General features: G+C 44.3%; 5 protein-coding genes across 5 annotated transcripts; all 5 read right to left on the bottom strand.

The window, feature by feature from the left end:
- Window positions 1-804: 804 nt before the first annotated feature.
- Window positions 805-1,906, bottom strand: SAMD00019534_029270 (hypothetical protein; the record flags this gene model as incomplete). Its single annotated transcript, XM_012901060.1, has 5 exons — window positions 805-957; window positions 1,034-1,212; window positions 1,303-1,458; window positions 1,573-1,654; window positions 1,736-1,906. The coding sequence occupies 5 exons, from the start codon at window positions 1,904-1,906 to the stop codon at window positions 805-807; spliced, it is 741 nt and encodes a 246-aa protein (XP_012756514.1).
- Window positions 1,907-2,129: 223 nt separating this feature from the next.
- On the bottom strand, window positions 2,130-3,819 carry SAMD00019534_029280 (hypothetical protein; the record flags this gene model as incomplete). The annotated part of the gene is made up of 4 exons (XM_012901061.1): window positions 2,130-2,958; window positions 3,062-3,144; window positions 3,216-3,576; window positions 3,662-3,819. The coding sequence occupies 4 exons, from the start codon at window positions 3,817-3,819 to the stop codon at window positions 2,130-2,132; spliced, it is 1,431 nt and encodes a 476-aa protein (XP_012756515.1).
- A 181-nt stretch (window positions 3,820-4,000) lies between these two features.
- On the bottom strand, window positions 4,001-6,303 carry SAMD00019534_029290 (hypothetical protein; the record flags this gene model as incomplete). The annotated part of the gene is made up of 5 exons (XM_012901062.1): window positions 4,001-4,688; window positions 4,761-5,005; window positions 5,071-5,481; window positions 5,548-6,038; window positions 6,105-6,303. 5 exons carry the CDS (start codon window positions 6,301-6,303, stop codon window positions 4,001-4,003), a joined length of 2,034 nt encoding a protein of 677 aa, XP_012756516.1.
- Window positions 6,304-7,041: 738 nt separating this feature from the next.
- On the bottom strand, window positions 7,042-10,272 carry SAMD00019534_029300 (hypothetical protein; the record flags this gene model as incomplete). The annotated part of the gene is made up of 8 exons (XM_012901063.1): window positions 7,042-7,257; window positions 7,339-7,750; window positions 7,814-8,117; window positions 8,187-8,754; window positions 8,829-9,136; window positions 9,267-9,692; window positions 9,763-9,990; window positions 10,050-10,272. The coding sequence occupies 8 exons, from the start codon at window positions 10,270-10,272 to the stop codon at window positions 7,042-7,044; spliced, it is 2,685 nt and encodes an 894-aa protein (XP_012756517.1).
- Window positions 10,273-10,994: 722 nt separating this feature from the next.
- Window positions 10,995-13,959, bottom strand: SAMD00019534_029310 (hypothetical protein; the record flags this gene model as incomplete). The annotated part of the gene is made up of 2 exons (XM_012901064.1): window positions 10,995-13,287; window positions 13,367-13,959. The coding sequence occupies 2 exons, from the start codon at window positions 13,957-13,959 to the stop codon at window positions 10,995-10,997; spliced, it is 2,886 nt and encodes a 961-aa protein (XP_012756518.1).
- Window positions 13,960-14,224: the final 265 nt, after the last annotated feature.

Raw genomic sequence — 14,224 nt, forward strand, 5'->3', positions numbered from 1 at the left:
CCAGGGAGACTTAGAGGATTTTGATCAACCATTCTCCAAATTGACTGGAGTCACGTGGAAATCTTTGATAGACCTTGCCTATGAACAAAATGAACCTGTATTCATCATTATTGATGAGGTACAGCTCACATACTCCCAAAGTAGAAACGATATCCATGAGTTTTGGAAGAGGATCAAGGGTCTTATTCAAACCTGGCCCTCGACACTGTCTATACTTCTGGTGTCTTTATACCAATGTTTTAGTGACAGTCTCTGTCCACCTGTCAAATTGGTCCATTGTCTTGGCATTGACTTTCTCAACATCGCACCAGAGGAGTTCTTTGAATTATTCCAATTAATGAGAGAGACTCAAATGGGATCACCTGTTCCACTCTCGACTGGTCTACAATCACTCTTATGGGAGATAACAGGCGGACAAGTTGGACTTGTCTTCAAAGCACTCAGAGAACTTAAGAAAGAGTTCAATTCAAAGGAAATGGACCGGCAAGCAATCGATATTTCAGAGTGTCAGAGGTTTCTTTATGAGAGTGCCTGGTATTTCCCAGCCTTCCAGAGAGGATGAGGGCTAACTGTGGCACATTCAATACAACGAGGTCTTTACACTGTGGAATGGATACTGTTTATTACAATCCGCTTGTTGTTTGGTTGAGGAGATAGAGAGAGTGATGTTGATGATGATAGTTGGGCAACACTGTTGTTTGATTGAAGGATGGATGGATGGATGGATGGTGAGTCGTCGAATGAATGAATGAATGAGTGAATGAGTGAGAGTGTAAGTATGACTTGAATTCTACTGTGCTACTCTTAATCTCTCTCAGCCAATCTAGTCAATTGAGTGTCGATCTCCTCCTCTGGCAACAAGCTGAACCTCTTGTTCTCCAATGAACATATTCCAATCTCAATGTCGGCAGCCTTCAGATCAGCTCCCAAAACATTCTGCAGTGTAGATATGGCAAGCTAAAGTGAGAGGGTACGATAATGACATATTAGATGGGATTGATAACTACAATGATCACGATCATGATCAACTCACCTGAATGAGCTCATCTCTTGACAGTTGTGGATTGGACTTGAACTTCTTCTCCAAGAAGTTGGTAGCCTCTTGCTCCTTCTCACCAGCGCTGGTAGCCTTGTAGCCAAAGTAGGCTCCTGATGGGTCCATCTTGAACAGTTGTGGTCCAAGTTGATCATCAATTCCAATGAGTATCATAGCTGTTTGTTTATGTCGTTGTGTGTGAGTTGTTGAGTTAGAGGTATGATCAATCAATCAATAATTGATCGTTATCATGTGACGTCACTTACAAACACCTAGTGGTCTGGCTGAAGAGTGTTGAGTGGAGAGCTGAGAGTGATCGGCAATCTTCTTGGCCAAGACGTTGGGAGGGATTTGGTATCCGAATTTATGATGGAAGGTTGCAGCCTCGTGTCTAGCTCTCTGAACCTGTTGCTTTGCATCAGCTATTTAATCATCATATATCATCATCGAGAATCGAATGATTGAGTATGTGAGTGTCAGTGAATGTTGAGTGATTGAATGAGTGAACGCCAATCCAGTCATGATGATATACATACGAATGATACCAGTCTGAATACATCCAATATAGTCTGTTAGTTTATAGATTGAAGTGATGGTTGATCCGTCGATAAGCTTGTCCTGATGATGATGAGTGATGATGAGGTTAGATCACTTTGAATGAATGATTGATTGATTGAATGAATGAATGATGATACAAACTGGAATCTTCTTCTGAGCTGCAACAATAACAGTATCCTTTCCCCTGATACCGATTGAGGTCAGACCTCCTGATTTTATAGCCTTGAAGGCGTACTCGACCTGATAGAGCTTTCCCTGTGGCGAGAAAATGATGCCCATATCATAACCTGCTGAACCTGCTCTACCGCTCATTCTTCTATTTCTATTGTTAATATATTATTATATATATATATAATTATAAGTATATGTATGTATATGTATGAATGTGTGTGTAATGAAGATCAATAAAGTTGGTGCAGTGATCATCACTCTTCATCAAACTTGTGAAAAATTCAATTTAAATGTGTGATGATGTTCAATGGTGAAGCTCATTCTGAACGAAGTTCAAGACGAAGTGTGTGGACCAGACAATCATTTATTTCTTTCCAGTTGCCGCCTTCTTCTTGGCTGATGGCTTCTTCTTAAGCAGGGCCACTGACAGGTCTTCTGATTCCTCTTCATCGATAGAGGGCTCAGATGTTGTTTGTTTAGTTGGTGGTGCTGGAGTTGGCGCTGGAGTTGGAGTCACCTGTGTCGCTTGAGTAGTGGTCATGACTACAACATCTTCTTCCTCACTATCACTATCAACCATTGTCTGTTTCTTGTTGTTGGCCAATACATTCTTCTTGTTGTTGTTGTTGGTCTCTTGGACATCGACTTGCATTGCATTGTGGTCATTGTTATCGTCATCCCATGTATTCTTTTCGCTAAACATTGATTCTTGATTGACACTATCCTTCATCAATACATCCAATGCATTTGGTATAGGTTTGCCATCTGTCTTTGTCACTGCTGGTGCTGCCTTTGCCGGTGCTACTTTCTTTGATGGTTGTGTCTGTGTTGGTTGTTGCTTTGGTGTCTGTGTCTGTGTGGTTGTCTGAGTCTGAGGCTTTGATTGTTGTTGTGATGGCGGAGTCGTTGGTACAGTGTGCTCAACGATCTCCAGTGGCAATGACTTGCGCCTCAAATGTGATCCACTGGTGCTCCTCGCCTGTACGTTCTGATGCAATGCCTCTCTGATCTGTTGAGTCACCTCAGCAGTCCTGATGATCGCAATCTTTGAACACTTAATCACCTGCTCTATTGTGGTAGACATTCCGCCACCCTTTGAAACTCCACATATCTCCTTGTGTACATTGACCAAGAAACTCAACTTTCCATCCATTACCTGCTCCTCCCTACTCTCTGGATCGACAATCATCGCGCTAAATGAATGGCATGGTGTGTGAGTATGAGTGCGTTAATCTGTTGCCGCGTCTGTAGTCGCGCGAGTGACGAGTCGCGAGTTGCTGGACAGCAACAACATACCCTTTGGGGAAGAAGCCAAATGTGATTGATATAGGAGTATGATGAATACTCAGGGGCACAGGCTCACGCTCTTCAATTGGATGCTATATGATGATGTGCTTGGGTCAGTGACATGCTTGTCGCTCATTCACACGCGCCAACTTAAACAACTTACAATGGTCGCCTCATTTCCAACGACAGTGACATCTGGCTTTCTAAAGTGTAGTAGAGCGGTGATCACTGATATGCTGGCACAGTCGAGTAGGTTGCCACAGTCGTCCAACACATGTACATTGGTGCGAATGGTCCATACTTTAGATCCAGCCACAATACACAATGACTCGGTATCAATCGCTCTACTCTCTTTCAGTCCACGCTCGATCAATCTTCCCAATTCAATCTCTGCCGGATTACTCCTTGTTGAATCCACCGATACACTAGCCATTGGTGATATCTCTGTACTAAACATAAAGAATCCCTCATTAGGTCTTTCAGGCTTTGGTTCAGACACTTCACATGTTACTGTTGTATATACTCTAATTATGTATGTTAGTCAGAAGTAATGTTCATTCATACATTCATTCATTCATTCATTCATTCGTTCGTTGATTGACACTATACCTTGTTCTACCTAGCTGTACCTCAACCATGCCTGATGATTTGCCGAATGATATCTTGATTGATCTCATGTCATTCAATCTTCGACCATCCAATCTAAGTCTCTGTTCAATTGATGAGAGTACGAACTCTCTGTCATTCCTTGATAGTATCTCCTTCATATCTTATTCGTTATCTATATCTATCTCTATTTCAATTTAATTGAATGACATAAATGAATGAATGATCAAAAAAGACGAACGACACTTTGTTTTGGAAAATGAAGATGTGATGAGACGACAAAGTTTATATTATTGTATTATATCTGTCTTTGGATGACGAAGTAGTGAGTATACATGTAGCTTATGGATGCTTCTCCAAAGTGACCTTCTTCTCAAGATCAATTGCTGAGCTTGAACCTGAACCAGATGTTGTTGACGTAGTTGTTGGTGATACAGTGAGGTTGGACATCGACTCAACTGGTGGACTATGCTTTTCAAGATCAATGGTGCCTGAAGAAGAAGTAGTTGGTGATGATACAGTAGCGTTGGCTATCTCAACTGGACTATGCTTGTCAAGATCGACGACACCAGAGACTGAGGAGGAGCCTGTTGCTGGGACCACTGGAACTCCAGTGGCGCCAGCTGGGAGTGGAGCAACAGCTACACCTGGTGCAGGTGGCAGTGGGAGAGTAGTTGGATCGATCACAGAGACTGGTGCCATTGGTGCGGCGACAACTGGTGCTCCGGCAACTGGTACACCAACGACTGGTACGCCAACCATTGGAACAGAGGCCATGGGAGTGGGTGGTGCGACAAACACTCTGGGTGGATTGGCAAAGACCGAGGCAGTGTTCATGTATTGCATGAACTGGGTGGGGACCTCCTTGAGCACCTCCTGAGCCAACATGTAGAATGGCTTGTCCTTGAAGTCGCTCATTGCAACAAACTGAACAATATCTCTCTTGGCCTCATGTACACCATCACTCAATCTCTTTCCATCACTGTCCAACTCCACCATGCTATCAAAGTTGGCATTACCAACTCCAACACTATATGAGTGTATCATTGAATGAGGTTAGCTATGGTCATAGTCGAAGCCACTTAGTACTAATACAACTTACATGATGATTGACATTGGGTTGTTGTTGGCGGCGCGAACTATCACACGAATGGTCTCCTCCATGTCATTGATGGCACCATCAGTGATGATCATGAGGATGGTATACCTCTGGTTGGCCTGTGTGCACTCAGACTGCTTCCTAACCTCCTCGATGATTGGAGCGAAACATGTAGGTCCACTAAAGTCCACAAGTGCAATGTTCTGATAGTATGTGTCCAAGACACCCTCAACTCCACGTGCCTTTGGCTGATTGATTAAATGAATGGGTTAGTGATTGATTGGGCACAGTGAGTGATTGATCATGTACATACATCCATTGTCAAGTTCATTGGGAAACAATGAGATGTTGAGTTCTTGTGGGGAACGATGGCACCGAATCCATATGTTGGGATGAGTCCATCAAAGTCGTATGGAGCAAGAACGTTGCCAACAGAGACAATGGCATTGGCGTATGGGTTGGGATCGGTTGGGTGCTTGTAGTGAAGACTGGATGGTGAGGAGGGTGACAGATTACTAGCAGTACAATCGATAGCCACTGTGAGCTGGATCTCACATCCACCGAACAAGTAGTCGATGAACTCCGAGTCACGGTACATAACTGCATTGGAAATAGCAATGGTACCCGAGTTGTGGTAGCTTGACTTCTTCTCCTTCTTCTTCTGGTTGATCAAATCAAACGTGGCCTTGTTGTTTGCGTTGGCCAAGATGTACTCGGCAGTTGTCTGATTGGTTGAGTGTGCGCGAGTGAGTGAGTGATCGATTGATTGATGATGGACATGTCAACATACAATGAATGAACCGATAAAGTCATGTGATCCAACTGAATCATAGTCGTAGAAGTTGAAGAGAAGCTCTCTGCGGATGTCTCCACCGGTGAGGTCATCCATGGGCAGTATGACCTGCTTGTAGTGTGGCTCGAGTGTGTTCTTGATGATCTCACTCTTGTATACTTGGGAGAAGCCTTCGTTGGAGCGCTTGGACAGCGTGAAGTATGGGTCGGACTTGCCAAACAGATCCTTCTTGTCAAGCTTGTGACCATCGACGATGAATCTGATCTTTTGCTTCGATCCACTGGTCACCTCTGACTTGACAGTGATCAATCCTGCCTTGTGCATGTGCTTGGACATCAACTGCATCTGGACGGTAGCACCTGGTGCCGAGACGATCGTTGCCAAAGTGCACTCGGCTCTTCCAATCAAATCATCCTCATTGTCCAAAATGTCATTATCAACATCCATAACGACAAACTTCAAGTGTTGAGTCAGTTCAAAGTAGTAGTCTTGATTGATTCGCGTTAGGTGTAAGTATGCTTGGATGTGAGTTGTGACTGGACAATCATTCATACCGACAAAGACAGCAGTGTTAAACTGTGGATTGAGAGAGTTGTTGATCTTCTCAGTCTTGCCCATCAGTCTTGGTTGTTGCCCTGGAAGACTACAGTATACAAACACTTGAGGGTCTGACTTTGAGAAGGTATCTTTGTTAGTCAAACCCTTGCATGATATCCTAAGTTCAACCTTTGATGTTGGTGCTGATGCTGCCATTATTATAATATAACAATATATATAAGTAATACAAATAAAAGTAATATATGAATGAATGAATGAATGAGATGAGAATGAAGATGATGTGTCAGTCACAAGTCTAACATTCAGATCGAGATGATGTTGGCATCAACCATGAACCCGCTCAAGATCTTTGTCAAACACTTCACAACAAAAGGATTAATTTTGGACTTTTGCAGGTTCATGTCATTTCCCCTCCCCCAATCATTTATTCGTTCACAAGGTCATCGTTTGGTGATGGCATTGTTCGACTGACTCTGTTGGATGATGCTGCTGGCGTTGTTGGCGCTGATCTAGACATCCTTTCACGTCTCAATACTTGTCCAATTGACTGTTTCTTCTTCTTTCTCCTTGATGTCAATGGTGATACTGGTGACTCATCCTCAATATTATTATGATTATCATTGATGTCATCGTTATTGTTGTCAATGATATTGTTATCATCAACATATAATTGATTACTATTTGTTGTTGTTGTTGTTGCTGTTGTTGGTTGTTGAATTGTTGATGAAGTTGATGATTGTAATGAATTATTTGGTTGAGGTGGATTATTGATAGTTGTAGTTGAATCCAGTGCTCGTCTAGTTGGTAACGGGGACATATTACTAATGTCATTGATATATGTATAATAGAACTTTAGTACATCCTTATTCTTGGCAATACTCTTCTCTTGATCTTCAATCTGTTTCTTGAGCTAATAAGGTGTTAATAAATTGGCTAGGGATGGCCATAGTGTACTGGTATACTCACTGATTGAATGATAGCCTTGTTACGCCAGAGGAAGTTAAACTTTGGGAAGAATATCAATATGATCGTACTGCTAACAAATAATATTAAGGCTACTTCCAGGATAAGGAATCTTGCTGTTGGATTACCATTGAAGCTAAATGTCAATGGCATCGTCGTAGTAATAATGATCAAGTAGTTGTATAACTAAGATTGATTGATTGAGTTAGTGATCCAGGGTTTGTGTGATTGAGTGATTGGAATAGTTCCAGTTACTGACCAACTTACCAATAATCCAACATATGTTGCTTCATTGAATGTACCAGGGAAACTACGATACTTCCTACATGTGTATACTAGGTAACATCCAATGATGAGGCATACAAGGAGATAGGCTAACTCTACTACAATGAATATCTCTGAACGTACTAGATTGCAACGGATATAGTAAGATGCGGGATCACTTAGATCAAACTCTTTAGATGTACGTCCATTCAGGAATATACCACTGAGTACCACTGATATCACTGGAATGATCAATAACAATGCCAAAGACTTGATCAAGAATGAGTTCTCCACATTCGTCTCCCTCATATACTGTATATCCTCCAGCAATCTCCACATACTAAACTGTTTGACCAACACTGAGCACACTACCAAACTCGTTGATATTGGGAATATAATGAACTGTGCCAGACATCTATGATTGATTGATTGAGTGAGTCAATGAGTGAATGATTTAGTGATGGGATGATGTACTTACACTCCACGTGACTTGGTGAGGTAGAATACTCCGGAGCCTACGAGCGAGAGGATACAGCCAAGGAGGACAATGTAGAGGAATAGTGGATTGGAGTATCGGATCACTCTGCTCTTGCGATATATAAAAGTGATCACTGTACACACTAATGCCAGTAGCAGTACTAATATGTTGAACACTCCCAACACGATAAGTGCACCACGTGATACCTTGACCTGATGTAATCCATAAAATATGACGCCGCCAAACTGTACCAATAACTGATCATGGGGTGGAAGAATGAATGTAATCATCTTGGTAACAGGTTCTACAATGATGAGTTAGAATGATTGATTGATTGAACGGCACATCACTCACTCATACTCAACTAACTTACTCAATGAGTATGGCATGGAGAGGAAGGTTAGGTTGCAGTTTGTACCTGGCATGCCAGTGATGTGAAGGTCATGGAATGATGCTTGACCGCTGGGGAATAGGTCGGCCACTGTGCGTCCTTGTAGAAGTACGTTATCACATGGGATAACAAAGAATGACATGTCACTGCGACCAAGTACCTGATGACCAAGTTGATCGTACACTGTGATGTTGATGTTAACTGGAACGTTTGGAACAACATTATCATCCTCCAAATATACAGTGAAACTACTGATAATGGTCGTGGGCATCAAGGGGTCGTAGCCATAAGATAACACGTTCTCTGTTGATTCGACATCATTGAATATCAACTTGTTGGTGTAGTTGCCATTGTAGTGGAAGAGTGATGAACGATTGGCAATGTTCAATCTGAATGCATCCCCTGAGAATACAAAAGGTTTGGTACTCGGGTATCCAACCAGACTCGTGGTAGCGTACAATATCGTGCCCCACACTGCCCTGTTGCCTTCATACAGTGAGCCATTTGATGTAAGTGTGCCAGTTTGATCCAACTCATATATACATCCTCTCTAAAGTATTGAAGGAGGTGATATCAGTCAGTTGATTGATTGAATGATTGGAATTATTCCAACTCAAAACATACATTGACACCATTATTTGCCATGAAGTATGATGATACTACGCGGATGTTGTAGCCTCCTGTGCCAGTGATTATTGCTCCATAGGCTCTGTTGAGATAGAATTGTGACCCGAATATATAGAAGTTACTTCGGAATTTGGAATTGATGATTGACGTTGCATTGTTCAAATAGAATATTGAGTTGTCCATTGTAACAGTTGAACCATATTGAATAACAATGATATCGTCTACATTATTATATACGAACCAGGCACCGACCATGTGCACTGATGCTTCATGAGTGATCTTCAAGACTGAGCTGGAGAATATACCTATATGATCATTGAGTGTGATTGATCGATTGATTGGTTGAGTGGGTGAGTGGAATGGTTCCAAGTTTGAGTGATTGAGTGATTGGGTGATTGAGTGGAATGATTCCAATGATTGATGGGCAATCCTTACCATCGAATTTACAATATGTCAGAGAGATTGAAGAGATTGAATCGGCTAGGATCACAGGCCCAGATAGATTGTAGAAGTAACAATCTTGGATGTTCATCATGCAGAAACTATCGTACTTGCCAATCTGTGCATTGACAACCCATATTCCATTGGCAAAGATTGATCGCTCGATGGTGAGCGCTTTGAATGCATGTGATTCAATGATGCCACAGTTGGGTGCATAGTTATCCGAGAACAATGAGTCCAATACCGTCACCAATGCTTCAGTCGCCACGAACATTGCGCCACCAGTAAAGTTGGCGGTATTATTAAAGAATACATTATTGTCCAATCTTAAGAAACTCATGTAGAATGCACCAACTGCTCCACCTCCATTAGCATTATTACTCTGGAACAAACAACTTGAAACACGATGTACCAATCCAACTATATTGTGATTGAGCGCGTGAGTGGTATGAGTGTGTGAGTGATTGATTGATGGAGGGATCATAGTTACATGTGTGGATTCCACCGGATGAGACTCCTTTGTTGTAGAAGAATTGAGAGTATGTGATTGTGGAGTTTGAGAAGACCATGGATATTGCACCACCTTTGCCCTGTTGACACCGATTGCTTATAAATGTCGATCGGAAACACATTAGCACTGACTGGAAACTGAATATTGAACCTCCATTCTCTTGTGCCCAATTCAATCTAAATATTGATGTTGTGATGTTGACCTTGGCTACATGATTGATTGAGTGAGTATGTTTGGAATCATTCCATGTCATCGTGGATACCAACATTGTTCAAAGAATAGTGCACCGCCAGAGTGTGCGCTCATGTTGTTGGTGAATCGCGTGCGGATAAAGTGTGCCTGGCTGAGTGCTATGATGGAGATGGCACCGCCAGAGATGCGTTTGGACACACATCCATTGATGGTCATGTCCATCACCACCAGTTTGGAGTAGTTTGATACGAATAGCCAGTGAAAGGTGCCGCGTCCATCAATGATCGTGTCATTCATCGATACACCTTTGAATATAATACGTTTATGTGTAATGTTGATACGGAAGTTACCTGGATCGACATAAGTCTCTGCTCCCAAGTATATTATATCATCACGACTTGTATTCAACCATGGTATTGTATCTATTATATGTCTAAGTGTTCTACAAGGTGATGAACTATTGCCACATGTAATACTATCCACTCCAGCATTTGATAAATGATGTGTATATATTGTACGTCTAGTATTACTACTAAATGCTTGTACAAATGATGATGATGATCCATTGTTCGTCATTAACATCATCAAAGTTATTATTAATATTATATTGATTGAAGTTGACATTGTATCATTCGACAGTAATCAATCATTATTATAACTATTACTACTATTACTACAATCAATCAATCAATCACTTACTTAGTTGTTGTAGAATGAAAGAGATACACACAAACACACATATACACACACACATAAAGGGATACAGATACACACAAAGAGATACAAGTATGTGTGTGTGTGTGTTTCGAATCGAAGATGGAATAAGAAGGAGGGTTTGGGACTAAAGTAATTATTGTTTTGTTATTACATGCTATGCAACTTATAAATTATGAATGAATATGATCAAAGAGAGGGAGAATGAGATGAATGAATGAATGGTTGGTTGAATGAATGGACATGGGATGGGTCAAGGTCGGGTCTATCTTGAAGGACTAGTAACTCTAGTGAGGCCAGGAGGTTTACTTGCGGTGACCAGTCATCTCATGGTCGACAGTCTTGGAGCTACCACCACCACAGCATGAGAAGCATGAGGTGATCTTGGTGAGGAACTTGGAACGCATCTGCAACCAGGAGATGACGAATGTGGCGATACAGACAACCATGCCGAGTGCTTGGAGGATACAGAAGACAAGCTCACCAGCCTGCGATGGCTCCTTCAAGTGGGTCAGACAGACACAGATCGACACGATGTTGATCACGGCCAGGGCGTACTCGAGCCAGAGGTGGTAGTGGTCAAAGTATGGCTTGCGGATGAACAGCAACACGGCGTACAACAGCAGCACGAGCGAGATGATGGCGCACTGGGCGATTGGCACTGCGCGGTCGGTGCCAGCCAGGGGGTATGCGGGCTCAATGTCGAAAGCCAGGATACCGATGATCATGGCCATGATGAAACGCTTGATGTACGAGAAGACGACGAAGCGGTGGTCGGTCTTTGGCTTGAAGTTGACGTACAGCGAACCGAACTGCTGCTTGAACGATGGGTTGTGCAGACGGCTCTCTGGCACGCGAAGGATGAACCAGATGGCCACTGGGTAACCAATACCGTAGAGGACGATCAGGATGATGCCTGGCACCAGGGTCTTGGCGGCGATGGGCTTGGCGACGATGGAGAAGGCGGCGGCACTGATCACTCCAATGTAGGAGAACTGGAGAATGCGCACGGTGCAGTGGACCAGACGGTTTCTGATGACCTCCTTCCAGTGGACTAGGCTCTCGACGAACGAGAGGATGATGAAGGCGATGAGCAGGGGCACGATGAAGGCGGCAGCCAAGATGATGAACCAGAACAGGATGTTGGCCAAGTGGTAGGTTGAGCTGGACTCGAGGATGTTGTTGTACTGTGCGTAGGTAGCGAGGTTACGACCGGTGTTGGCGATCTGGTCGTAGGTGTCGCGCCACTCGAAGTTCATTGGTGGCATCTGGTCGCGGATCGACTGTGGGAATGGGATGCCCAGGTTGGTCCAGTCGAGGAACATGGTGAAGCTGAGGAAACGCGATGGGAATACGACGCCCATGTGCGAGACGAGCGAGAGGAATTGGAACTGATCCATGAGCGTCCAGGCCTTGGCTGAACGCTGGTCGCGCCACCAGAGGACGGAGGCCTCCTCGTGCGATGGCTTGGGGTAGGTACCGGTGCGGAACTCAACCTCGTAGTTCTTTGCGCGCTGGAGGTCCAATGGGATGGTGGTGATCATGTCGATAAGGAAGAGGATGGAGATGAGGGCAATGAAGATGCATGCGAGCACAATGACACCGACTTCGTAGTCCTCGGCAAAGAACCACTCGCGGCAGAAGCCAACGGCTGGACCGTACTGGTTACCGGCCTGGCAGGTCTTGGAGGATGCGCACCAACCACAGTAGGTGCGGCTAATGCAGTCTGAACGCGAGCCAATGGTGTTGCACTGAGGGGCGGGGGCGGACTCCTGGCAGTAGGCACCGACAAAGTCGGCTGGGCACTTGCAGGTGTAGTTGGAGGAGACAGAGTCAAAGTTGCACTCACCGCGGTTGCTGCAGTTCATGTAGCAGCCGAGCACGGAGCAGTTGGCGACGGTCTGGTAGACTGGGTCACACTCACAAATTCCGTTCTTGCAGGTGCCGTGGAGGCCGCTGGTGCAGTTGTTGAGGTCGCCAAGGCAGAGCTTGTTGTCACAGGTGGCGCCGATGTACTCGGAGTTGCAGCTGCACACGCCCATCAAACAGTCACCGTTACCGTTGCAGTTGGCCTCACAGTTGGACTCGTAGTGGAGCTCGACGTACTGCTTCGAGGTGAAGATGGTCAACTGGTGCTTGGCGAGGTTGATCGAGACACCGATGGCGGTCGACTCGACAGAAGCGGGCTGGTCGGTGAAGAAGGAGATGAAGTTGGAGCGGAGACCATCACGGAAACCCTCACCAATGACGGCGAGACCACTGTCGTCGGCACCGATGAAGAACACCTGACCTTGGATCTTGTCGTAGACGGCGGCGTTACACGAGGACATACGGGTGAGAGTCTTGGTGTAGTTGGCCGAGAGACCGGTGAAGGGCACCTGGTACTGGAGCACGTCCATGCTGAGTTGGTCGTTGTCGTTGGCGGCAAAGAACACGAGCTTTCTGATTGGGTCCACGGTGGCGACAAAACGGTTGGTGACGTTGGTGTTTCTGTAGACAGTGGATGCGCCGAATGGTGTCATTGTCTTCAAGTTGAATGTAACGACTGATCCAACATCATCTCCAATGAAGAGAAGTCCATTATCAGTGTCTGCAGCACTGTTTGATCGAGTTGGAGTTGCAGTGAGTTAGTGAGTGAGCATTGTTTGATCAAAGAGTGTCGCCGGTATCAACTTACAATCCCCATTGGTTCAAGCTGAGACCAGTGATTGGAACAGAGGAGACGGCAACAGTGACGTTACCATCCTCGACGTTGTTGGGTCTGTCAACAAAGTAGTGAACCTTTTGGCCGGAAGAGTCGACGATGAAGACCTTGGTGTCAGTGCCACTGTTGTAGGTGAAGACTCCGGCGGAGGAGATCGCGCCAGAGGTGGACTGGGAGCCAAAGCTCTGTGGCTCGGTGAGGTTGGCGCCGAGGATGGAGGTGGAGGTGATGGAGTAGACGGTGCTGCCAACGGCGGCTGACGACCAGAATGGGATGGTGTCTCTCGCGAAACGGTTCTGGAAGGGTGTTGGGGTGATGAGTGCCTCGCTGGTGACGTTCTCAGCGATGGACTCTGGGTAGATGTCGACCAAACGCTCAGCGCTCAGTACGAAGCCCTTCTTGTCAACGAGGACAGCGGTCTCGTAGCCGGTGCTTGCTGGTGCGTTGGCCAACTTAAAAACTCGTGGCGTAAATGTGGTTTGCTGGGCCATCGCGATGGTAGCCAACAGCAGCACCACAGTGGCAGCAACAATTGAGAATCTCATTATCTTGTTGTTGTTGCTCATGTATGCGTATGTTGTTGTGTTCGACCTGGAACTGGATTGATTGATTGATTATATATGTCTAATATTACAAACTGGACTTAATAAATAGTATAAGCTGGTCAACCAACAACTATAATATTATTATTATTATTATTAATTATATTATTAATTATTAATATAAAGTTGGAAATGTGGAATCGATCAGTTAGTATATATTATTATTAATTATTATTCTCCTTCGGAAGGAAAAATAAAGTGATTGATTGATTGATTGTTATGGATTGAT

Source organism: Acytostelium subglobosum (assembly GCF_000787575.1).
Source record: "Acytostelium subglobosum LB1 DNA, scaffold: scaffold5, whole genome shotgun sequence".
NCBI lineage: Eukaryota > Evosea > Eumycetozoa > Acytosteliales > Acytosteliaceae > Acytostelium > Acytostelium subglobosum.